The sequence below is a fragment of the Gorilla gorilla genome, chromosome 9, assembly GCF_029281585.2.
Source record: "Gorilla gorilla gorilla isolate KB3781 chromosome 9, NHGRI_mGorGor1-v2.1_pri, whole genome shotgun sequence".
Lineage (NCBI taxonomy): Eukaryota > Metazoa > Chordata > Mammalia > Primates > Hominidae > Gorilla > Gorilla gorilla.
The window spans coordinates 132673242-132696900 of record NC_073233.2 but is presented as its reverse complement, the minus strand read 5'-3'; the positions used below and the strand labels follow the sequence as shown (position 1 = coordinate 132696900).

General features: G+C 54.2%; 3 protein-coding genes across 4 annotated transcripts; 2 read left to right on the top strand and 1 right to left on the bottom strand.

Annotated features, from left to right (window-relative positions):
* The first annotated feature begins 897 nt into the window (after positions 1-897).
* On the top strand, positions 898-10277 carry ESAM (endothelial cell adhesion molecule). The gene is made up of 7 exons (XM_004052347.5): positions 898-1322; positions 4879-5057; positions 6657-6858; positions 7037-7192; positions 8640-8762; positions 9063-9189; positions 9442-10277. The coding sequence occupies exons 1-7, from the start codon at positions 1253-1255 to the stop codon at positions 9755-9757; spliced, it is 1173 nt and encodes a 390-aa protein (XP_004052395.1). The 5' UTR covers positions 898-1252; the 3' UTR covers positions 9758-10277.
* A 218-nt stretch (positions 10278-10495) lies between these two features.
* Positions 10496-15979, top strand: VSIG2 (V-set and immunoglobulin domain containing 2). The gene is made up of 7 exons (XM_055355844.2): positions 10496-11322; positions 11819-11976; positions 12475-12682; positions 13534-13692; positions 14637-14756; positions 14862-15006; positions 15730-15979. The coding sequence occupies exons 1-7, from the start codon at positions 11262-11264 to the stop codon at positions 15860-15862; spliced, it is 984 nt and encodes a 327-aa protein (XP_055211819.1). The 5' UTR covers positions 10496-11261; the 3' UTR covers positions 15863-15979.
* A 208-nt stretch (positions 15980-16187) lies between these two features.
* Positions 16188-23604, bottom strand: NRGN (neurogranin). 2 transcript variants are annotated; one of them, XM_019036938.4, is made up of 4 exons: positions 23407-23604; positions 17673-17899; positions 17416-17433; positions 16188-16994 (listed from the first exon to the last, which is right to left on the bottom strand). In XM_019036938.4, exons 1-2 carry the CDS (start codon positions 23419-23421, stop codon positions 17678-17680), a joined length of 237 nt encoding a protein of 78 aa, XP_018892483.1. In that variant the 5' UTR covers positions 23422-23604; the 3' UTR covers positions 16188-16994; positions 17416-17433; positions 17673-17677. The 2 variants fall into 2 exon arrangements, with proteins under 2 accessions (XP_018892483.1, XP_018892482.1); XM_019036937.4 differs by having other exon boundaries at positions 17416-17436; positions 23407-23569.
* Between the last annotated feature and the right edge of the window lie 55 nt (positions 23605-23659).

The window sequence follows — 23659 nt, the reverse complement described above, 5'->3', positions numbered from 1 at the left end:
GCATCTTTTTTTTTTTTGCTGTTGGACAGAAAAGCAAGAACAGGTGCGTGCCTTTCTGTAAGGGAGCGGCGGCCGCCAGAGGGCGCAGAGGTGCCTTTTGACCGAATGGTGCGGGAAGGGGGGCGTTAAATTCAATTCACAGCGAACAAGATCTAGTCTCGGGAATTAAAGGATCAGAGCGCGCCTGAGCCTTTCGCTGCGGGGATGGGAGGCACTGAAGATTTGGGGGATGAAGAAGAAACGGAGGGACTGTCCTGTCTTCCTTCCCGCAGCCGCCCCTCCTCCCCAGTCAGCATCAGGCCCGTACGCCGCTCATTTCAGGGGCTAAGCTGGGAGTAGCACGCACGTTGCCTCAGCTTCCTGCTCAGCTCCCGGGACTATCTTGTGCCAACCTTCCCTGCTCGGAGTATGAGGCACAGGCCGGGGTAATCCTCCAGCCTGGGGTGGGGTCTGCTGAACTCGCGGAGCGCTTTTTCCTGCGCGCAGGTGAAGATTCCCCTTTGGCACGTCCCGGGGCGCCCTGGGCTCCCGCGCGACCTCTGCCGTCCCCCTCGCTGCCGCGCTCCGGTGGCCGCGCAGCCCCCGCCTCCAGGAAAGCCACAGATTCCCGCTGTGCAAGGGAGCCCGCGCGGCCGGCGCTCCGGCCTCTCCCTGCAGCTGGAAAACGCTGCTCCCCTCTTCCTCCTTCAGGAAGGCCGCCCTGATTGGGCCGGGGATGCGGCACCCCCAAGTTTGGAGCCAGAGCCCAGGAGCGTTTACATGTCAGGTCTTACGGGTGGTTCTGACTTCGGATAGTCCCCAAATTTCCCACCCTTCCTGGTCACCCTTCCTATCCCACCCCGGCGGAAGGGGAGGTTACGGCTCAGGATAGTTCTGGAGCCTCCTCTTCCCCCTCTACTCCCTGGCTGGCTCGTGGGGCATCAGAGCTTACCTCACCCCTCCCTGCGTCCAGACCTGGAGGAGGCCGCAGGATCCCGCCGTCCGCGCGCTGGGGGCGCCCCCGGGCGGCGGACCCCGCGCGCCCCGCCCGGGAGGACGGCGACCTCTCCGCCCCCTCGAATGCCCCGCCCCGCTGTCGCCGTCGGTCCCCACCCCGCCACCGGCACACAGGCGCGCAGACTTGGGCTGGAGCCGCCCTGGGTGTCCGCGGCTCGGCTCCCGCGCACGCTCCGGCCGTCGCGCAGCCTCGGCACCTGCAGGTCCGTGCGTCCCGCGGCTGGCGCCCCTGACTGCGTCCCGGCCAGGGAGGGCCATGATTTCCCTCCCGGGGCCCCTGGTGACCAACTTGCTGCGGTTTTTGTTCCTGGGGCTGAGTGCCCTCGGTGAGTGAAACCCGGACCTGGAGGGGACTTGGGATGCGGGATGGGGTGAGTTCGACCCTGAGGGAGAACTTTGGCCACTGCTGCGGAACTGGGTCCCACGACTCGCCCTCCTCCCCTGACCTCCTAATCCCACTCCAGGGCATCACTGGCTGGCGCTGACTTCTCGCTTTGTCGGGGACAGCCCCCAGTTTGGGTGTGGGGGCGGATGGCGGGGGGAGGTAAGGGCATCTCTCGGAAGACCTGGATACCTCTGGGGTGAGTTATCGGAACCATTCCTCACCCTGTCCACTCCCCACCCCCCACCCAGCAGAGCCGGATGAGCTGAGCCGCTAGATGAGACACTGGCTAAAGAGCTTAAGGACTTAACTCTAGCCCCCTCTCATCCCCGACCCCACATACAAGCTGATGAGGAAGATCCCCCGGGGAAATACCCCTGGTCCCCAGGCTTGACACACGCACTTCGTGTCAATTCCCCAGCGCAGATGCTCTCTCTTGCCCCCTCCTGCTTCCTGCCCTGGAAATCAAGGGAGGTGCCCCAAAAGGACGACCGTGAGGTCATTTGGGACACAGGAAATGGGGGAGGGGTTCAAACGCACAGAGAAACAGAATTGTGACCACCCCAACCCCCAAGGCTCACCACCCCTATTGGTTCCCAGAGCCAAAGGGAAGAGGGGAAATTGGGAGGAGGGTGACCAAGGGTCAGAGAGGAAGGGAACCTCCTTGGAGCAAGTGTTTGGGAAGTGTTGTAGGCCTCCAGGGGCGCTGGCTTCAGCTGAAGCTGGGGTGGCTCAGAACTCCATCTGGGAGAGGACCCGGCAGGACTAGGCCCTTTTAAACTATTTCACTTGCTGTCCCTCAGCTTTCTTGCCATCTCCCTTCAAGGATCTCGAATGGGAGTGAAGGGTGGGTTTAGCTATATTGACTTTAACTCATTTCTCAGGTTGGAGGATGTCAGGACAAGTAAGGCCTGGAAAGCTGTAGAGTGAAATTCTACAATGATGGGGACAGAGATGAGGATCACCAGTGTCCCCTTTAGCATGTTCTGTGCTCCACAGGTGTCGGGGCATGCAATATTATAGTCCTTGGACAAAATGAGTCTCAAGTACAGCCCCCCAGGCCACACCAAAGCCACAAGTAGCCTTCTGTCCCTCTGGGCTTGGTGGGCCTGCTCCAGGATCCCTCAAACTTCTCATCCCGCCTTTCCCAACTTCAACTTCAGCTCTGTTCCTTCTGCATTCCACCCCAACTCTATCCACCTTCCTTGTGGGGGGTGGGGGCTGGGGGAATCTCTGAAGCCAGGGAGGACAGTTCAAGTTGACTGCCTGAGTGTCCCAGGCTTCACCTGCTGCTCATCTGCAACCCTTTGTCCTACCCCAGCTTTGAGCCTCAGTTTGTCAGACTGAAGACCTGGACTCAAAAGTTCCAATCGGCCCCCCTGGGGGGTTGCCCAGTTCCCGCCAGCCACTGGAGGGTTAAATGGCACTGGTGACCCCGGTGCAACGTGCAGGCGCCCGGCTCCGCTCTTCTGGGCTCTGGAGGAGGCTCTCCGGCTCAGTACGCTCCTCGGCGGCTCAGTGCTGCTGCCCCTGGGGCGTGAGAAGCCCGCGGGGGGAGTTTCTCAGAGAAAGAGGGAGACTAAAAATAGCCCCGGGGAGCGGGCCCATTTCGCTCTCCTTCGGCCCCTGCCGGCTCCCTCACTCTGGCCTCGGAGAGGGCTGTGGGCCGGAAGGGTCCCCTTCTTGGGCTGTCCCAGTGTCCTTCGATCAGACCCAACCAGACTCCTTTTCTCTCCCAGTGGCTCCGTGGACCCTGGGACCGAAAAAACCGGACCAGTTGGGTGACTTCCGAGCCAGCAGACACCCAGGAGGCAGAGCAGAAAAGCCTCAGGCCCTCTTCTGTTCCTAGTTTCTGACAGGGCGAAGGGCAAGGAGCATGTGCCCAGACCCCAGTGTGTCCTTTACTATCTCTTTTAACTCTCCTCTACCTTCTGGAAAGTGGAATTATAAATGTGGGACCTGGGGAGGTCGCTGGTGGTCTACAAGGTGAAGGAAGGGCGCGCCCCTTCTGGGCCCCAGGCAGTTTCCCGGCGGAAACCCTTTCTGGCCGCCGGGTGTGTGTTGTAGAAAGGCTGGGGGAGAGCCGGCAGCACCTGCAGGCTCCAGGCGTGCCCGGCCTCAGCGGAATGGCCAGCGGGCCGGGTCCCCAGGGGGCGTCCAGCTCCTTGAGGCGGGGATTGTTTCCTCCCGTAGAGCCTCCGGTCTAGTGGCCCCCCCTTCATTGTCTTCTGCCTTATCACTGGGTACAAATTTCCTGCCCAGACCACAGAGATCCTCCAGGAAATGGGAAGGGGGATGCTGCGAAGGCCAAGTAACAGAGGTGGGGGTTCTGTACGGCGCAGCCGGGAAGCGGTGGGGGAGGCTTGCATCCTGGCCGGATCGGCTCCTAGCCCTTCGAGGCCTTCAGCCTGGCTCTCCTAGGGCGAGGGTGGAGAGCGGGGCCTGGCTGCGGCCTCTTCCCGCGGCGTTGGCCGCCTGCTCGCCACGCGGAGGTGGCGTCTTCCGCTCCGAGGCAGAGGGCCGAGGCCTGGAGGGAGTAGGGCCAGGGACTGGAGCGGCCAGCATCCTCAGGCCTGGCCGTGTGCAAGCCCAAGATTATTCCCCAAAGGGCTTACCAGTTGGCTGCTCTGTTGCCTCCCCGAAGGGCAAAGGATGAGTATTTCTGGACGCCGAGGTGCAAACGATGGCCCCCTCCTTGAAACCAACACCCCGGTCCACCCCCTGAGCGCCGGACACACTCAGGGGAGGCTTCCTACTTGTCTAGAGACCGTCATTCGCTCTCCCCTTAATTCCTTGCCACCCGAGAGTTCTCTGCCCAGATCGCCCGAACCCCAGAAGGGCTCCGAGGAGCTTTCTGGGTTTCAATCCTCCGTTTTCCGAGGGAAGCCCGCCTCTGAGATTGCGCGGGAGGGCGGGGAGCATCGCATTCACTGGGTCAGGCTTGGGCGCTGGGCTGCTCTGCTCTCTCCAGCTCCTGGCAAGTTCAGAAGGAGCCGCAGGGTTAATAGGTAACCAGACGGCCTCCCAAACCCCTCCGCCCTTTGAGAACTCGGGAGTGAGGGACCCTGGCGGCCCTGAGCAGCATCTCTACTCTCCCTCAGGAAAACTAGGGAAGCAAGTGGGCTACGTGGAGCGTACAACAGAAACAGTCGATCTACCCTTTCTCCTGATATCTTCCCCTCCTCGCTGGAAATCTGCCCCCTCTCTTTGATGCTCAGAAATCTGCGCCTCTGGATACGAATAAATGCATATAAATGTGTCCCCATCCCCGCTACAACTGCAGAGGCTGGCGGTGGAGAGAAGTCGTGATGAAATGGGAAGCAGGACACTGAGCCAGTGGTCCCTGGGCACCCCTTGAGGCTTCCAGGGGCCGGACCCCGCAAGGTTCCTCTTTCCAGTTAAAGCGACTTTCCTCGCTCTCTCGTGAAGCCGCGTCGGGCAGGGTCCGCGGGCGGAGCTGGGAGCCGGTCCTGGGCACTCACCCTCGCTCTTGTCTCCAGCGCCCCCCTCGCGGGCCCAGCTGCAACTGCACTTGCCCGCCAACCGGTTGCAGGCGGTGGAGGGAGGGGAAGTGGTGCTTCCAGCGTGGTACACCTTGCACGGGGAGGTGTCTTCATCCCAGCCATGGGAGGTGCCCTTTGTGATGTGGTTCTTCAAACAGAAAGAAAAGGAGGATCAGGTGAGGGAAGAACGCCTGTCAGCCAGCGGCAAGTTGCGCCCAGCGGGGGTTGTAAGCAAAGAGCTGGTAGCGGTGGGAGGGGTGGAGAGGGAATGGGGGCCGGGGAAGGAGTTTCAGGCAAAAGCAGAAGTCTTCACCAGTTCAGTTTTTGTTCTGATATTGGAGACTTCCCAAACAATTATCTTTTGCCGGCTTTCCCTAAAAATCCAGCACACAAAATACTGTAAAAGTGGAGAGGCATTTTACTTGGTTATGAGGGAGGAGAGGAGGAGGGGAAGAATGGAAGTTGAGGACTGGGAAACGCTTAGGGGAAGTAACACACACGACTTATAAAAGTTAGCATATTTCTGGCCTGACTCAGTGACTCATACCTGTAATCCCAGCACTTTGGGAGGCCGAGGTGGGCACATCACTTGAGGCCAAGAGTTCGAGAGCAGCCTGGCCAATATAGTGAAACCCCCGTCTCTGCTAAAAACACAAAAATTAGTCGGACATGGTGGCACCCGCCTGTAATCCCAGCTACTTGGGAGGCTGAGGCAAGAGAATCGCTTGAATCCACAAGGTGGAGGTTGCAGTGAGCCAAAATCCAGCCACTGCACTTCAGCCTGGGCGACAGAGTAAGACTCTGTCTCAAAAAAAAAAAAAAAGTTAGCATATTTCTGTTTTCACATTCTCTGCTTTGAATACTGTCAAGTCACAGGCCACTTCTCTTCCCAAATGATTCTCATCTGTCACCTTGCCCCCCTTTATACCACCTCGAGAGCCAAGGGGCCATCTCCTCCCACAATCTCCCACCCATCTGTCTTGACACCAGGCTTACATCCAAATACAGATTTACCCCAGAAGAGAATGAAACAAATGTTCAGAACCCCTGAAAACTGTGTTCAAGGAAGTCATCTGGATTTTTTTGAGACAGGGGTCTTACTCTTGTTGCCCAGGCTGGAATGCAATGGTGCAGTCTTGGCTCACTACAGCCTCTACCGCTCCTGCTCAAGTAATCCTTCCACCTCAGCCCCCTGAGTAGCTGGGACTACAAGCACACGCCACCATGCCAGGCTAATTTTTGTATTTTTTGTAGAGACTGTGTTTCACCGTACTGCCCAGGCTGGTCTTGAACTCTTGGACTCAAGCAATCCACCTGCCTCAGCCTCCCAAAGTGCTCACAGGCATGAGGCAACGTGCCCAGCCTCATTTGATACTTTTAAAATACATTTTTAATATTTTTTTCCTCCAAGATGCCTTCCCTATTGTGTAAGTTTCAGGTCTTACAAACCTGGATCCACTCCAGCAGTCTGAGTTGCATATATACATACCTCCTATTTACATGTCCCTCCTCCCACTATTATGTCACCTTTCTAAACACCGCAATTGGGAGATGAGACAATGCGCAGGAACCAAGAACTGTTCTGGTGAAGAGGACCCAGGGGCAGCGAGAGGGGGCTAGGGACAAAAGGTGAATGGGGAGCTGGTTCAGGTTAGAAGAATGGGTGCATGTGAGGAGCATTTGGAGAATGCGAGCTGGGGGAGGGAGAGTGGCTGGGCCTGTAGGCACAGTAGACACATGTAGTAATGACGGGGATGTGTTATGCCCCACACCAGGTGTTGTCCTACATCAATGGGGTCACAACAAGCAAACCTGGAGTATCCTTGGTCTACTCCATGCCCTCCCGGAACCTGTCCCTGCGGCTGGAGGGTCTCCAGGAGAAAGACTCTGGCCCCTACAGCTGCTCCGTGAATGTGCAAGACAAACAAGGCAAATCTAGGGGCCACAGCATCAAAACCTTAGAACTCAATGTACTGGGTGAGTGAGAAGCAGATTTCCGGACCCCTCCCCACCTGCACTGGGAGGTCTGGTGAGTCTCTCTCCTAAATGACAAAAGTTGGAGGAGGAACAAATGAAGCGACAGAAGGGTGCAGGGCAGAGGGAGAGGATCTGTGGGTCTCCTGGGTGTGGTTTTAATCTGTCTCCCCCTGCCCAGTTCCTCCAGCTCCTCCATCCTGCCGTCTCCAGGGTGTGCCCCGTGTGGGGGCAAACGTGACCCTGAGCTGCCAGTCTCCAAGGAGTAAGCCTGCTGTCCAATACCAGTGGGATCGGCAGCTTCCATCCTTCCAGACTTTCTTTGCACCAGCATTAGGTGAGGACACTTCTGGAAACAGTGGAGACTGTGGCTGGGGAAGGGGAAAGATGAGCGGTACCACAGGGACTGGGGTGAAAAGGGGAGCCAAGGCTGACAAGCACTGGGGAGGAGGAGGAGGAGGTGGGGAGGATGTGGGGCAGAGAAAGATGCCCTGCCAGGGGCAGGTATTGTGTTAGGTGCATTCACTGTGTATACTGTTATGAAACAGGCTCTATAGCTGGAGTGTCTGTGTTCAAATTCCAGCTCTTCTAGTGACTAGCTGTGTGACTCGGTGCCTTCTTTCCTGAATTTGTAAAATGCGGATTTTACACATATCAGCTTGAACTTATTAGTGTGACTTGAACACACCAGTTATAAAAAAAATTTTTAGGGATAACTGAAACATTTTTAATATGAAGTATTCGATGATTTTAGATAGTTATGTTATTAATTTCCTAGGTGTGGCAATGCTATTGTGGTCATATGGAACAACATACTGCTTTTTTGGAGATTTATGCTGAAGTATTTACTTTAAAATATCTAAGTAAAAGAAAGAAATCAAATAAATATGGCAAAAAGTTAGCAACTGTTGGATCTAGGTTGTGGGAATATGGATTTTCATTTTGCCTCTCTTTCTACTTTTCACATGCCCATTTTTATAATAGTAGCTTTTTCTTTTTAAAAATAATATTTATTACCTCACAGGTTTGTTGGGAAATTGTGGTAAGTTCATACACATAAAGAATCTAGAGCAGTCTTTGGCACAGAGTTAGCAGCCAATAAACATTCACTGTTTTATTTATTTATTTATTTATTTATTTTTATTTTATTATTATTATACTTTAAGTTTTAGGGTACATGTGCACAATGTGCAGGTTAGTTACATATGTATACATGTGCCATGCTGGTGTGCTGCACCCATTAACTCATCATTTAGCATTAGGTATATCTCCTAATGCTATTCCTCCCCCCTAAACATTCACTGTTATAATGATTAGTCCATATAGTCCTTTCAACACCCTCAGGGAGGTCATATTGTCCCCATTTTACAGATGAAGAAATGGAGACCCTCAGATATCAACTAACTTGCTTAAAGTCAGTCACATGGCCTGTTCTGGAACCCACGTTTACCAGTTCCTGCCCCAGTGTTCTTTCTCTCTCATCACACTGTCTTGCCGAAATAAAAGTAAAATGGTGTTTTGGTTTCTCTGTGCTTCACTTTCTCTGTGGCCTCCTGTTGGATATCCACTGGGGGCACTGACTGAGGAGTGGCAATGGAGGTTATTGCACTAGTCAGTCTGCAGCTGGGAGCCAAGCCCAGCTGTCACACCTCTCCCCCCATCAGGGAATAGACAAGCCGTGACTCCCAGAGGGTCAAAGGGGACATTCCAGAGGAGGGACAAGATTTTTTTTTTTTTTAATGGGAAAGAGGGTCCCTGGACTGATGGCTAAATTGTGTCCACAGATGTCATCCGTGGGTCTTTAAGCCTCACCAACCTTTCGTCTTCCATGGCTGGAGTCTATGTCTGCAAGGCCCACAATGAGGTGGGCACTGCCCAATGTAATGTGACGCTGGAAGTGAGCACAGGTCAGTGAGGGGTAAGTGTGGTTAAGAAGAGTGGTCAATGCTGGGGGAGGGGTTGCAAGTGGGGAGGAGGCCTGTCTGCTGAGGCCTCTCTCTGTAGCAGGGCATGGAGCTTCCCCTGATCAAATGTTTGTACAAATGGTTGGTCAGTGACTGGTCATTTCCTGCTCAACAGCCACCCCTCTTCTTGACAGGGAAAAAGAGGGAATGTGTATGGTGGCAGATGGGGTGGGGAGAGTGGGATTGGAGAGGGGTGAGAACCCCTCAGCTGGGTGTCCTCCTCTGACACGACGCCTTTTCCAGGGCCTGGAGCTGCAGTGGTTGCTGGAGCTGTTGTGGGTACCCTGGTTGGACTGGGGTTGCTGGCTGGGCTGGTCCTCTTGTACCACCGCCGGGCCAAGGCCCTGGAGGAGCCAGCCAATGATATCAAGTAAGTGTCCCTGGTGTCTGCTGCAGCGGGGGCTCTCCCAGCTCTCCTCACAGAGGCTGGGAATTCAGGCAGCTCTCATCTATTGGGATGGGGTCAGTGGCTGAAACATCATTCCTATGGGCAGGTTTTAAGGGAGAGGGAAACGAGTATTGAAGTGTGCAGGCAGAGGTGGCATATAAGACCAAGCAGGTAGAAACTCTCTCCTCCTTCCCCCACCCACTTCTGACCTCTTGTTATTTCTTTGATGACTAGGGAGGATGCCATTGCTCCCCGGACCCTGCCCTGGCCCAAGAGCTCAGACACAATCTCCAAGAATGGGACCCTTTCCTCTGTCACCTCCGCACGAGCCCTCCGGCCACCCCATGGCCCTCCCAGGCCTGGTGCATTGACCCCCACGCCTAGTCTCTCCAGCCAGGCCCTGCCCTCACCAAGACTGCCCACGACAGACGGGGCCCACCCTCAACCAATATCCCCCATCCCTGGTGGGGTTTCTTCCTCTGGCTTGAGCCGCATGGGTGCTGTGCCTGTGATGGTGCCTGCCCAGAGTCAAGCTGGCTCTCTGGTGTGATGACCCCGCCACTCATTGGCTAAAGGATTTGTGGTCTCTCCTTCCTATAGGGGTCACCTCCAGCACAGAGGCCTGAGTCACGGGAAAGAGTCACACTCCTGACCCTTAGTACTCTGCCCCCACCTCTCTTTACTGTGGGAAAACCATCTCAGTAAGACCTAAGTGTCCAGGAGATAGAAGAAGAGGAAGTGGATCTGGAATTGGGAGGAGCCTCCACCCACCCCTGACTCCTCCTTATGAAGCCAGCTGCTGAAATTAGCTACTCACCAAGAGTGAGGGGCAGAGACTTCCAGTCACTGAGTCTCCCAGGCCCCCTTGATCTGTACCCCACCCCTATCTAACACCACCCTTGGCTCCCACTCCAGCTCCCTGTATTGATATAACCTGTCAGGCTGGCTTGGTTAGGTTTTACTGGGGCAGAGGATAGGGAATATCTTTTTAAAACTAACATGAAATATGTGTTGTTTTCATTTGCAAATTTAAATAAAGATACATAATGTTTGTATGAGATAAGAAACAAGTTGCCTTTTCAAATTAAGAATTCTTGAAATTAAGCTTCAGGAGGATGCAAAGTTGACCCCTTCCCAAGCTGTGTACCCAGGAGGGCCTCCCCCCACAGGCTTAGAGCAGCTCTTCTAGTGTTTAGAAGGGTCCTTGTTTGTCACGTGGAGAAGGGGAGGAGACTCTAAGCTACTCTGAACAGCAGAGGGATGGAGTTGATACGCTTTCTGCCGGAGCTTGAGTGCTCCCGGCTAGGGGGTACGTGTACCTCATCTGCTTCCTCTTCAGGGACAGGGGAGAGGAAGCTCACGTGGGCTCCTCTCCCACACCACGGAATCCTTAACAAAACACTTCTTGCCCATCTGGAAGAGATCTCTGTTGTTACTGAGGGAGAGCTGGGCATAGTATGAGGTGCAGGTCTGTGTCCAAGTTCTGCCATGTTCTTTCCTACCAAGGGTGAGGTCTCCTTTAGGTCTCAGTTTCTCTGCCCCTAAAATGGAGTGGCTCTGGAAATGGAGAGATGCTCATTTCTACAGAGACTCCTACCTCAGTAAGTGGTGAAATGAAAAGCCGTGTGGACAGGAAGGGTCTGCGGCCTGGGGCTCACACTCACAGTGAGGCTCCGAGGTGGGGACGCCACTTGCCAGCTCTGGGGTATCAGGACGCCTTCCAAAGTCAGCTTTCCTTCCGTCTCTGCAGAAGGCCCACCCCAAGCCCAGCGCTTTTCCCAAGGCCTGACAGCTTCAGACCTTGGGGAAAAGAGGAAGGAAGGAGGAAGAAGGGATAGAGGGATTGCAGAATCGGGGCTGGAGGAGAGGAGGGAGGAGCACTTTTTTTTTTTTTAACCTGCGGTGCCGGCCTCTCCCCTGTTTGCTCTGAGATACCAGTCTCGCTCCTGCCCAGCCCGGGCGGCTGCCCTTGGGTGCTCCCTTCCCTGCCCGACACCCAGACCGACCTTGACCGCCCACCTGGCAGGAGCAGGACAGGACGGCTGGACGCGGCCATGGCCGAGCTCCCGGGGCCCTTTCTCTGCGGGGCCCTGCTAGGCTTCCTGTGCCTGAGTGGTGAGGAGGGGCCGGGCGGGACCACGGCGAGAGCTGGGGGGCATAGGCCTGGCTTCCCCGGCTCCTCGGACCCACTCTGTCCCCGCCAGGCCACATGAGGCTGCCGTGGGCGGCAGGGGCCCTAAGGCGCCTGAGGTGAGGCCGGAGAGGGGGTGTCGAAGGCCCGGTGGGCGTAGGAGAGAGACCCCCCAAGCCGGCGAGCGAGTTGGGCCTCTCCGCGGCACAGGCCTGAACCACTCCACCACAGGGCTAGTGTTTTCCTTTCTCTGCTAAACACACACACCCTCTTACCTGGCCCGGTTCCGGCTCTTTCACCCACAAAGACCCGGCCCCTCCCGGAAACCTCAGGTTTTGGGAAGGGAGGGGTCGGATTGAGGGGAGAGGGTTGTGCTCTGGGGAGGGAGCCCCAGCTTCCAATATAGATGCCCGGGGGTGGGCCCGACCCTCCAGATCACTGGAATTTGGGTTCCCACCTCCCTCTGGTCCCTGGCCCCAGGGCTGGCCGTGGAGGTGAAGGTACCCACAGAGCCGCTGAGCACGCCCCTGGGGAAGACAGCCGAGCTGACCTGCACCTACAGCACGTCAGTGGGAGACAGCTTCGCCCTGGAGTGGAGCTTTGTGCAGCCTGGGAAGCCCATCTCTGAGTCCCATCCAGTGAGCTGAGAGCGACTGCATGAAGCTGGGTTGGCCTGGAGGGACAGGAGCCCAGGATGAGGGCATGGGGTCGGGAGGGGCGTTTGGGGATCAGTATGCTTGGATGAAAAGGTAAGTGGGCTCTCCCTAGATCTTTTCAGAGCTGCAGTCTGCCTGACTCTATATCTTCCTTTCCTCTCCCATAGCTCCTATTTCCAACTCCCCTGCCTTAGTGTATCCATTGACACTAAGGTGTTGTGACTGATACCAAGATAATATGCTGCCTCTTCTGCCTCTCTCTTTGAGAGAGAGAGAGAGACCAATGGATCAGGTTCATTTAGCACCTGAAAGGGGGTGGTGTTTGGGGACAGAGAGACCTTTGAAGTTCCAGCTTAAGGGTATCAGCCTCCCTGGCTGATGTAAGTCAGGGGCCTCTTATACCCACTTTGATGAGGAAGGACTGTAGAGTTGATGCCAGGCAGAAACAGGCACATATGTGTGTCTTCTGCCTCTCCCCAGATCCTGTACTTCACCAGTGGCCATCTGTATCCAACTGGTTCTAAGTCAAAGCGGGTCAGCCTGCTTCAGAACCCCCCCACAGGGGGGGTGGCCACACTGAAACTGACTGACGTCCACCCCTCAGATACTGGAACCTACCTCTGCCAAGTCAACAACCCACCAGATTTCTACACCAATGGGTTGGGGCTAATCAACCTTACTGTGCTGGGTAAGGCAGACTGGGGATCCACGAGCCACATACTCTTTCACATACTTGGGGGTTTGCACTGGTCTTGCTAAATCTCTGGTTTCTGACTTTTAGCCCAAGCACACAACTGCACTGGGGGCCCCAAGTGAAAATACTCCCTTTCCAAGTCTTCTAATTCAGATGGTCATACTGCAACTCCACCCTCCACCAAGAGCATCTCCTCCATCAGAGCCTAATAACAGAGTGTGTGAGAGGAAGTCCTTCCCATACATGGGGATCTGAGCCTGCTCCCAGCAGCTCCATCATGGGGGAGGCTCTCATCGGTAGTTGGATTCTGTCCCTCCCAAGGTCAATGGCAGAGAAGGGGAGTGGCCACCAAAGGAACAAGGGCCCCTATTACTGAGCACCAACTTCGTGCTCAGAGCTTCTGTCTCACCCCAAACTAGAGCCTGTTCAGAGATGAGCAACCAGAAAAACTATCAAAGAGACTGGCAGTGTTTAGATGGAAAAGAGAAGGCCTCAGATGGGTGTATTACTGCTGGATTCAACTATCCAAAGGGCTGTCATGTGGAGGAGAGATTTTAATTTCTCTTTGTGGGCCCAAAGGGCAGGAACTGAAACCAATGGGTGGAGGTTATGTTAGCACACATTTTGGCTCAACATGAAGAAGAATTTTCTCTAACAATCAGAATTTCCAATAGTGGAAATCCCTCAGTTCCTGGGGATGCAGTGGTGTGTGGACCCAAGAGGACCACTGTTTGATTGGGGTATTGAAGTAGAGAATGTAGCACCTAACGGAGTTGGGAGTGGGGTTGGAAGATTGCTGAGGAACTTTCTGTTTTTTTTTTTTTTTTTTTTTTTTTTTTTTGCAGTTCCCCCCAGTAATCCCTTATGCAGTCAGAGTGGACAAACCTCTGTGGGAGGCTCTACTGCACTGAGATGCAGCTCTTCCGAGGGGGCTCCTAAGCCAGTGTACAACTGGGTGCGTCTTGGAACTTTTCCTACACCTTCTCCTGGCAGCATGGTTCAAGGTAAGGGCCCAGGGCATCAGGAAGAGGGTACTGGAGACGTGGGCAAATCTGGTCTCTAAATCCCACACACCCGTATTATCCGTTCCATGACTAGCGGTATGACTCAAACCACTATACCTTTCCCTGTCTCTTCCTTGGCTTCCTGTATTGTTCCCTCCTGCCTGTCTTTCTGCAGTCTGTGGCTGCATGATCCTGGGAGTATTTCTCAAGCTGAATATACTACTGATATCCTGGAAGAGAGTAGAGGGCAGGGAGCAATCTGATGATGACCACCCGTCTGCCTTGGGGAGATTTCTTTTAGGTTTCCTAAGGGTCATGGACCACTTCCAAACTTCTTAGAGAGGAAACTGAGGCAGAGTAGCACGGACTGGCAGGAATCTTTTAACCAGTTTCTTTGGAGGAGCCTTAGTTTCTTGGCTTCCTCTTCCTGGATCCAGTTCTCTCTCCAGCCCCAGCAAACTCCTTTATCAATCCAGAAATGAATGACCCAACCCCAGATCACCTTCCTGGTATGTGCTCTGCCTTCTAAGGCAAAGGTAAACAGTTTAGAAAAGCATTTGTGTCAGCTTACAGCCACCCTACAGGATGCAGTCTCTAGCAATCAAGCCTTTTACCCCAAACCAGGAACCTGACATCAGCCAGTAAGCACCCCACCCCGACTCCATTGCCAGTTTCTGAATCCTTCATGAGTGTGCAGTCCTCCTCCTCCCAAAAAGGCAGCTATGTAGGGTGGAAAGAACAGGTAAGTTGTAGCAGCTTTGGAAGTCCTCTCTGGGTCACCTCAGACACACTACTTCCTTCTTCTGAACCGGTTTCCTCCCCAGTAAAAAAAAACCAGTTGCTCCCTGACAGGATTGTTATAAGTTTGACATGAAATGTGCTGTCCTCATACAGCTGCTCACTGAGTTGAATGAGTCGTGGAACACTTCCTCTTCATCCTCTAGATGAGGTGTCTGGCCAGCTCATTCTCACCAACCTCTCCCTGACCTCCTCGGGCACCTACCGCTGTGTGGCCACCAACCAGATGGGCAGTGCATCCTGTGAGCTGACCCTCTCTGTGACCGGTAGGGACGCTGGGTGGAGGCCAGGCCAGCAGCCTTGTGTTGGGGAAGCTGTCGGCTGGTGGGCCGAGGAAAGCCTGCAATTCTGAGGGTCCTGTATCTCCTTAGAACCCTCCCAAGGCCGAGTGGCTGGAGCTCTGATTGGGGTGCTCCTGGGCGTGCTGTTGCTGTCAGTTGCTGCGTTCTGCCTGGTCAGGTTCCAGAAAGAGAGGGGGAAGAAGCCCAAGGAGACATATGGGGGTAGTGACCTTCGGTGAGCAGGAGGGCTGGGGAGGTGGTGCAAGGAGGGAGGAAAGGGCTTGAGTTAGAAGCGGGTGCCTGCAACCCTCAAACTCCGACATCATTCAGTGTGTTTAGGGGCAGGAGGTGTTGTTCAGCCTTGGAATTTGCTGGTGGCAGCAGTATAACCTGTGTGTTTGAGGGTACAGGCAAGCGGTACAGGGTGGAGTGGCTGGTCCACAAGCTGTGGCAGGGAAGCTGTTTGCAGGACTGCCCTGCCCCTCCTCATATTTAATAAAGTTTACTTTTCTGTTCCGAAGGCATTTTCATATATTTTAACCACCTGGGAGTAGTAGTGGCTTGTAGATGCCAGGAAATGGATTTGTCCTGAGCAGTCAGCTGAGTTCAATTCTTCTGTGGAGGAAATCAGGAAAGGGGAGGGGAAACTGCCTCTGTCATCCACTTTAGCTGCCAGTCAGGGTCTAGGATAGGGATCAGAGCAACATTTCTCCAGGTGGAGTCCTCAGATTACCTGGACAGAAATCACCGGAAACTAGTTATACATTCAGATTCAGGCCACTTCTAGCCTTCCTATAGTTGTGCGTTGGGGAGTGATGAGGCCCAGAAATTTCATTTTAACCAAAGTTCCGCAGATTATTCTCAAGCACAGTGAAATTTAAGAGTCCCCAGGTTAGAGGACGGCCCTCCTCTGCAGGAGGCTTCTACTGTTCACTCAGAACTTGCCTATACCCATCAGGGAGGATGCCATCGCTCCTGGGATCTCTGAGCACACTTGTATGAGGGCTGATTCTAGCAAGGGGTTCCTGGAAAGACCCTCGTCTGCCAGCACCGTGACGACCACCAAGTCCAAGCTCCCTATGGTTGTGTGACTTCTCCCGATCCCTGAGGGCGGTGAGGGGGAATATCAATAATTAAAGTCTGTGGGTACCATACTGTCTCCTTCTTCTTTCTGCTGGTATGGCGAATTCCTCTAGGCGGCTCAGAGTATTAACAGTAAGAGAAGGAATGGGCTTGAAGTCCGAGAAAAGGTAGGCAGGAAGTTTGGTTGGGTCAAAGGGGTAGGTTTCAACCTAGGTGCCTCTCCACTTCACCCCACCAGCCCCCGATTGTTGGTTTTTGGTTTGGCCCAAGGAGACTTGTTCAAGTTCCAAGCGGAGGCCTTGTGCACCCGAACTCCCTCCCCCTGGCACCCTCTGAACACTTGGACATTCCTCTTTATTGTTCACATTCCAACCCAGCACAGTCACATGCACACACGGAGATTAAAAACCTTTCGGCCACAGCCCCAGGAGCCCGGCGGGGGGGAGGGCGGGACCGACAGGGGCGGGGCGGGGCCGTGGAAGACTTCTCCTACCGAGCCTCCCAGGCGCTCGGCGTTTGCATAAACAAGAGAGCTGGAGAGGCTGCCCTCAACAGTGCGCTGGGGAAAGGGGAGGGAACGTGACAGGCAGGTGTGGGATAGGGACTTCTCTTCCGGTCAGAGCAAGGGGCGTCCGAAACCAAAAAAACCCTCTTCCCTTCATCTCGCCCCGGATCCAAAGTCTTGGGGCTAGGCTGGGGCGGGAGTGGCACGGAGATGTAGGGCGCCCCTTTTAGCTGCGCACAGAACGAAAAAACTCGTTTTTTCTTTAAGTGAGTGTGCTTGGGTAACGCTTAGGGCGCCCTCCGCAGTGCGCGCAGGAAAGCGCACTGAGGCTGCGGAGGCAGAGCTGCATGCTGGGTGTGGGAAGAGGTGGGCGAGAAGCAAAAGAAGGAAGATTGGGAGCGCATGGTTTAGGGTGGGGTGGAGTGGAAGGGCAAATGGGGACCATACTAGACTGCAGAACTAACTAAAAGGGCACGGACTCAGCGACTCCGCGACGGAGCCTGCCTGGGTGAGGGAGTCTCTGGGACGCAGGGGGCTCCTGTAGCTGGCAGGTTGCTGGGCAGGAGGGGGTCACAAACACGGCAGGGAAGTCTCGTCGCTGCGAAGGGGACGCGGCATCCATCTCTCCTCGGGAACTGAGGAGAGAAAAGGTCTGAGAACCTGCCCTCTTCTGCTACTTCCTCTCCCCCCCACCCTTCCCCCTTTCAGTACCAGGATTCTTTGGGCGGTGAGTGCCAGAGGGCCCCAGTCACCCAGAACCCCCACCCCGAGTCAAAGCGCTGAAATGAGCCCCGCGGCAGGTACGTGTGCGCGCCGCGATGTATTTCTGCCCCTTGGCCGGGCTTGTGCAGCCAAATGGGGTGGCTGCGCATGTCTTGGTCCAGTTATGTCCCCGTCGCAGCCTCGGGCGTCTGGATGTATCAGAAAACCCGCAGGGGCAGGGTGCATTTTCCCCGGCTGGGAGGGGTGAGGGAGGGCAGAGGGAAGGGCTGGGGATTCGATCCTTTTCTCCCACTCACGGGTCCCACCCCGCCGCCTAGGGGCCGTGTTCATTACCTTTGAAAATGCTCAGTTCTTCTTCGGTCCAGGGCGGGGCAGAAGGGAGGATGCAGAGGGAGAAACAGGTGAGCTCCTGGAATCCGCGCAACCCTCAGCCTCTTCCCACCCACCCACCTCCCATCTCGGATTTCTATCCCCCAACCCTTAGCTCCCTCCACGCCCCCTGCACCTCCAACCCGCCCTTATTCTCCCCCTGCTCCTGGGGAGGGCTGGGGAAGGGCAGCTGTCAGCCAGCCGCGCGCCGCCCGCCTCACCTGGCCTAGTCTCCGCTGGGGCCGCCGCCCGCGCCTCCCCGGGCCACCCCAGCTCCGCCAGGCCCCCCAGGGCCCGGGCCCTTCCGGCCGCGCTCTCCGCTCTTTATCTTCTTCCGCGCCATGTGGCCCCGAAAACTCGCCTGGATTTTGGCGGCGGCCGCGTTGGCGCCGGGATCGTCCAGCGGGATGTCTAGAATGTCGTCGTCCGGCTTGGAGCAGGCGTTCTCCTGGGGGCGAAGCAGGAGGGTTCTTATGGGGTCACTGGGTCTTGATCCGTGGGAGTGGGGTAGGAATAGAGCCCTGAGGGACAGGGACTATGGCGACGCGGGGGTGGGAGGTACAGAGAGGGGTGTCGAGCCTGGAGTAGGGCTATGGCAGGGACACTCACTGGGGCATGGGCAGCGACAGGCGAAGAAGGTTCAGGGCCAGGTGGACAGTCATGTCTCAATTCAGGAAAGAGAAGTGCGGGCAGGATTGGGTGCGGGAGAGCCAGGCCCATCACCAGCACCGAGTTAGGGGTCTGCAGAGCTGATTGGCTGGTGGGTTTGGAGGGGCAAGGAAAACAGCAGCAGGCACTCCTGGAGTGGCCGCCTGTCCCCCTGCTCTCAGAGGGTACCTCCAGCTCAGAAGGACCCAGTCTGAATCCAGGGTTTTCCGTGGAGAGGATGGAGAAGCCTCAGTCCGCCAGCCCTCTCCCCAGTAGAAATGCAGAAAGCTCACAGCTGGAATTAGGGAGAGGATGGGGATACTAGTCAGTGAGCCAGCCTCCCCCGACCTAAGGCTAGAGGCCCAGAGATCGTTTTCCCATTGACTCTTCATTTTCCACTGCCCAAGGATGAACTCAAACACAGGAGATAGGAGATGATTTGGATGAAGTGATAAAGAAAAGGCTTCACTCCAAGAAAAAAAAAGAAAAGAAAAAGAAAAGAAAATGAAAAGACCTGCAGGAGCAAGAAGCCCTTTCCAGGGTGTGCTTATGAGGAAGAAGGGAATTATGGTGATAGCTACCACTTAAGCACTTACCTTGTTCCAGGTGCAATAACGGTGTTTTACAGGCATTATTTTATTTAGTCCCCCAAAATAAAGCTATTACATACCTTTTTATCATTACCCCTAATAAAACTAATGATTAGACTGTTTAAAAACCTACCTGGGTCATACGGACAGTTACCAGTGGACCCAAGATTCAAACCTTTGTATTTCAGAGTCCAGAATATATTTTTACCCCTACTTTGTAGGATAAGAAAATGCAGCCCAGTCAACCAGCCAAGGTCTACCATTTGCTATAGGTGTGTGGCCTTCGGCAAGTTATCTAATCTTTTCCTATCTCAGCTCCTTCCTCTAAAATATCAGGATAATGGTATCCACCTCTATGGGTCGTGGGGAAGAATAAACAGCATGATATGCATAAAGTCTCTTGCACAACCTAGCTGCTCAATAAATGGTAGCTTTTATGATTGTCTTAAAAATAACATTAAGTTAATGTGAAATAGTCATTTTTGCAGGCCAAAAGTGGTCATATAATAACAATTTCATATGGTTCAACCTAATAATAATCAGGCCCACCTCTATGCCCCAAACTAGGTTTCTGTTTCTCTGACAGCCTGCCCTGGCTGAAAGTAGAAGGCGTGAGGGGATTGATGGTATAGACTGCAGAGGAAAGGCTATGGAATGGAGAGGAATTCAGCCTCTGAGCCCTTCTGTTGCACTAACATTACTTGCAGTATTAGTGTGGGTCAGGATGGGGATGGTTACTATGAAGTTAGAAGGACGTTTCTCCTTTGATCTGGCTCTCTGGCTTCTAGGAATTTGCCTCCTTCTTTTTTTTTTTTTTTTTTCTTTTCATGAAGTCTTCCACTGCTTTGACTATCTTATTCTTCTAGGACACGAGATGACCAAGGTTTCACATAATAATGGTAATTCAGTTCTGCACATTAGCTCTCCCTGCCATCATCCATCCGGTTCATAGAAGTAGACAGGATATGAGCAAGGCTTCAGTGATCACTGTCCTAGCCAGATTCTGCCCCAGGACCACAAGCTTAAACTCCAGATGCCCAAGCCCCGGCTTATAAATGGCTCCCCTCGCCATGTTTCCCAAGGTTAGCCTCATTTCCTGGGCTTCACATTCTTCAATTCGTGCTCAAGATGCCCACAATCGATTTAAACACAGTTAAAAGGAGTTACATTTTGGTAGAAGAGTCAAAAAAAAAGAAAGAAAAAAAGAGTTACAAAAAGGCAGGTATGGTTGTGGAAAGGCCAAACACAGGTCTAGGGTGCTCAGAAAAGACTCCTTTGGAATGTTTTATTCTTAGAGCTCAAGTCTTTCTTGGGATATCCTCAGGGAACAGTGAGGCTTCTTCTCAAGAGGGTGACAACCATAAAAAAGCATTCCTGACCTACCTCTCCTCCTTGGCCTCGCAGCTGTGGAGGAGTGGGAAGGTTGAGTGGAGGAAGGGATATCTGCCTCCAACCACGCTAGACCCGACCTGCTGTCACCGCCCGCCCCAGCTGGATCCAGAATGGAAACCTGGAATAGCAGGCAAAGCCACCCCCGACACTCCATGTTCCTCCCCAGAACCAGCTCCCTCTCCTGCCAGCTGAATTTTCAGGACAGAGCTGCCAGGTGGCCAGTCCACAGGTGGAAGTGGAAGGAGATTGAAAGGACCTGGGAAGAGGTTCATTGGTCATGGTGCCTGGCTGGTGCCTTCCAAAGCCAAGGTTGCTGGTGTGTGCCTGAGAGTTCCATAGGAAGTAGGGACTTCTGGGAGGGAGGAGGAGGTGGAAGGTGCCCTGGTCAGCAAAGCGGGGGCCAAGGCTTCTAGTCCCAACTGGGCACATCACTTCATCTCTGAGAGTCTCATTTTCTTCAGCCACAACTAATGAATAAAGTCTCCTTCAGCTCCCAAATCCGAATAGCTTTAAGGATTTCCCCTGCTTGCTGCTTGTTATTATGTCAGGCCCTGTGCTAAGCGCTTTGCATATATTACCTCATTTAATCCCCATTCTGGAAGTCAGGAAACAGCCTCTGAGACATTTTGTAACTTACCTAAGGTCACTCAGTTGACAAACAGTGAAGTGATGGGATTCAGTAGCCTCTGCTGCTAGCCACTGCCTCAGGGCAGGTAATTATTTCTATGAATTCAGCAGGGCCAAGCCAACTAGACTAAGCAAAAGAAATGAGGAGGATCCAAAAAAATTCATGCGCTTTTTCATGCGCGGTGAATGCAGGAAAAGTCATATATATATATGGCTATGTAAATCAGCAACTGCAATATTTGAATCAGCATGAATAAAAAACCATTCCTCTGTCTCTTAAAAAAATAGGCAGATCTGTTTTCTTCTTCCTCATTTCTATTTGAGCCTCTGTACCAAGGAGAAAGGGGAATAAGACAGGACTAGATTCTTCCCAAACACCAGGTGATGCGGTCAGTGAGGAGAGCTCCAGAATCAAAAGATGAAGAAGGACCTGCCTCTAGCCCCCAAGAGGTATGCTGTTCTTCCCACACATCTCAGCTCTCTCCCAGCACTGAGTCCAGCCCTCCACAGAAAGGGGAGGAAAATGCCCACCCCCAGCCCTGCCCTTCCCCAACCCTCCACACATCACTCCTTCTTCTTCTTCCTGCCCTCCTGCACAGTCTGATAATGGTGCTCTCTCTTGCTCAGCCCTTTAGCCCTGCAGACTTAGGACAGGGCATGACTTGGGAAGGCTCCTGTGCACAGGGTGCACTGGAGGAGGTGCCCCAGGCCCTGGGCCACGGAGATAATTGTGTATCTGCTTCTCCTTTACCTTTTGGGTGGGTAGCCTCTCCTTTTTTAAGGGACACTGACTTCAACCATATCTACTAATCCCTCAGTATGGCTCCCTGGGCACTCAAGAGCAACAGCTCCAGGCAGGGACCCCCACATCCTACTCTAATTACTACTGCAGACACAGAGGAGACCAATTCCATTCCTTCCCTGGCCTCTTGGATTCTTTGTTTACTCACCTCTTTCCAGTGACCACGTCTCCCACTTCCCCTTCCCCAGCAATACTCCCCTGTCATCCTCACCTCTCCCCTCCCCCTTCCCAGCAATACTCCCCTGTCATCCTCACCTCTCCCCTCCCCCTTCCCCAGCAATACTCCCCTGTCATCCTCACCTCTCCCCTCCCCCCAGCTCATTTCCCAGAACCCACCATCCATTTATCTTCTCTACTTTATACAACACTGCTGGGAGGAGGGGCTCTTCCTCAGTGGAGCCCAGGAACCTCCATGAGGAGCCCATTTCTCCCTTCACAACCAAAAAATTGCTTCCTGTAGAATAACAAGCAGAGGGAAAAGGCTGGAAGGAGATATGTTATGGGGTGTTCTCCAGGGGGTGGGACTGTAGGTGACTGACATGTTTGTTTTTCATACTTTTCTCTAGGTTTTACGTTTTCTATTATGAGCAGATTACTTTTACAATCAGTAAATATTTAGAGGAGAGGTTAAACCACAGCTCTTCGAAGAAGACAGGGCTGTGTTTGAATCCTGCCTCCACAGTTAGGAGTCATGCTTCCTTGGAAAAATCTAACTTTCTAAACCTCAGCTGGCACATCTGTGAAATAATACCTACTTCACAGGGTTGTTGCTATGATTAAATATAAAGTGCTGGCTACAGGGCAGGCATTCACAAACTGGCAACTATTACTTAAACTAATAAGAGTTAAAATAGCAACCACCACCACTTGCCCCTAAGTTTTCTCTGCCTCTCTGTACCCAGACATGGAAAAGTCTCACCTATTATAGAACTGGGCTATCCTTTCCTTCCAAAGCCCACTTTTTTTTCCTTACTGTGCCATAAGGTGGCAAAGTCAGTAACCTCGTGTATCATTAGCTGGTTGACTGAATGACTGAAAATACAAGGACTCTGGAATAGTCTTTCTCCAAGTGCAGAGGCAAAAAATAAATAAGCAAACAAATAAATTTCATATACGTATGATCACTGTAGTCTTCCAGTGAGGCAGGAGCCAGGGCCTATGCCAGGCGCTTTCATACCGAGTCACCTTAGCAGCAAACCCCTCGGGCGCTGGGCACTTGCAGTACCCAGGTTTCCGCGTGGGCGCTGACAAATTGCAGACACTTCCTTCCCTCGCCAGCAGGGCTCTCTCGCGGTCACTTCACCCAGCCCCTTCCGAGCGAGAAGGCCTTGGGGGCCGGGACAACCCCTCCCCAGAACCACCCTGACTAGGCTCTTTGCAGCCAGCATCACTACCGAGCTAACCAATATGGACCAGCCTGAGCTGCACAGGGCGCTTAGGCGATCGTTGGAGAGTCATGAGGATCAGCCTGTCCGCCCACCGACCGCGGCGCAGTGGGATGGGGAACGGGGTGGGGGCCGAAAGACGGGAGAAGGGAGTCGCTGCAGTGTCTCCAGGCGATGGTTTCCAGCGTCTCACTGGGGAGGAAGTTCCTCCTGTCATCCAACCCGCAGTTCCCCTCTTGCAGAGCCCTGCCGAGCTCCCAGTCCAGCCTAGGCTGTCTAGCGGATGGGCGCTCAGACGCCCCCGCGAGTTGAGGAGCATTTTTCCTAGGGCTTCCAAGTCGGGCGGGCGCCTTCCACCATCCACCACCCACGTCTCGGCAAGGACCCCTTTTCTTTCTGCTCCTAGGTCTTCCGCATCCACTTCCATCCCTCTCTCGCCCTCCAGGGTTTTCTCAGGCGCCTCTCGCAGCGGACCCCGCCAAGTGCCCCTCCCCCGGGCCCTCTAACTTACGGTGCAGCAGTCCATGCTGGTGTCGGGGGTCCTCTGCGGGGACGAAGGCTGGCGCAGGGCGGGGGTGGGGTCTGTGTGGTGCCGGGTGGGGGCTCTGGGGCAGTCGGCCGCCAGCCGACCCGCGCCGAAACAGCAGCTCTGCTCTCGGGTCCGGTCTCCCGCGCTCGGCTCCGCTCGCGAATGTAACCTGAGCCCCGCGGCCGGGAAGCCAATCAGGAGCAGCCTCCGGCAGGGTGGGCGGGGAGAAGTGGAG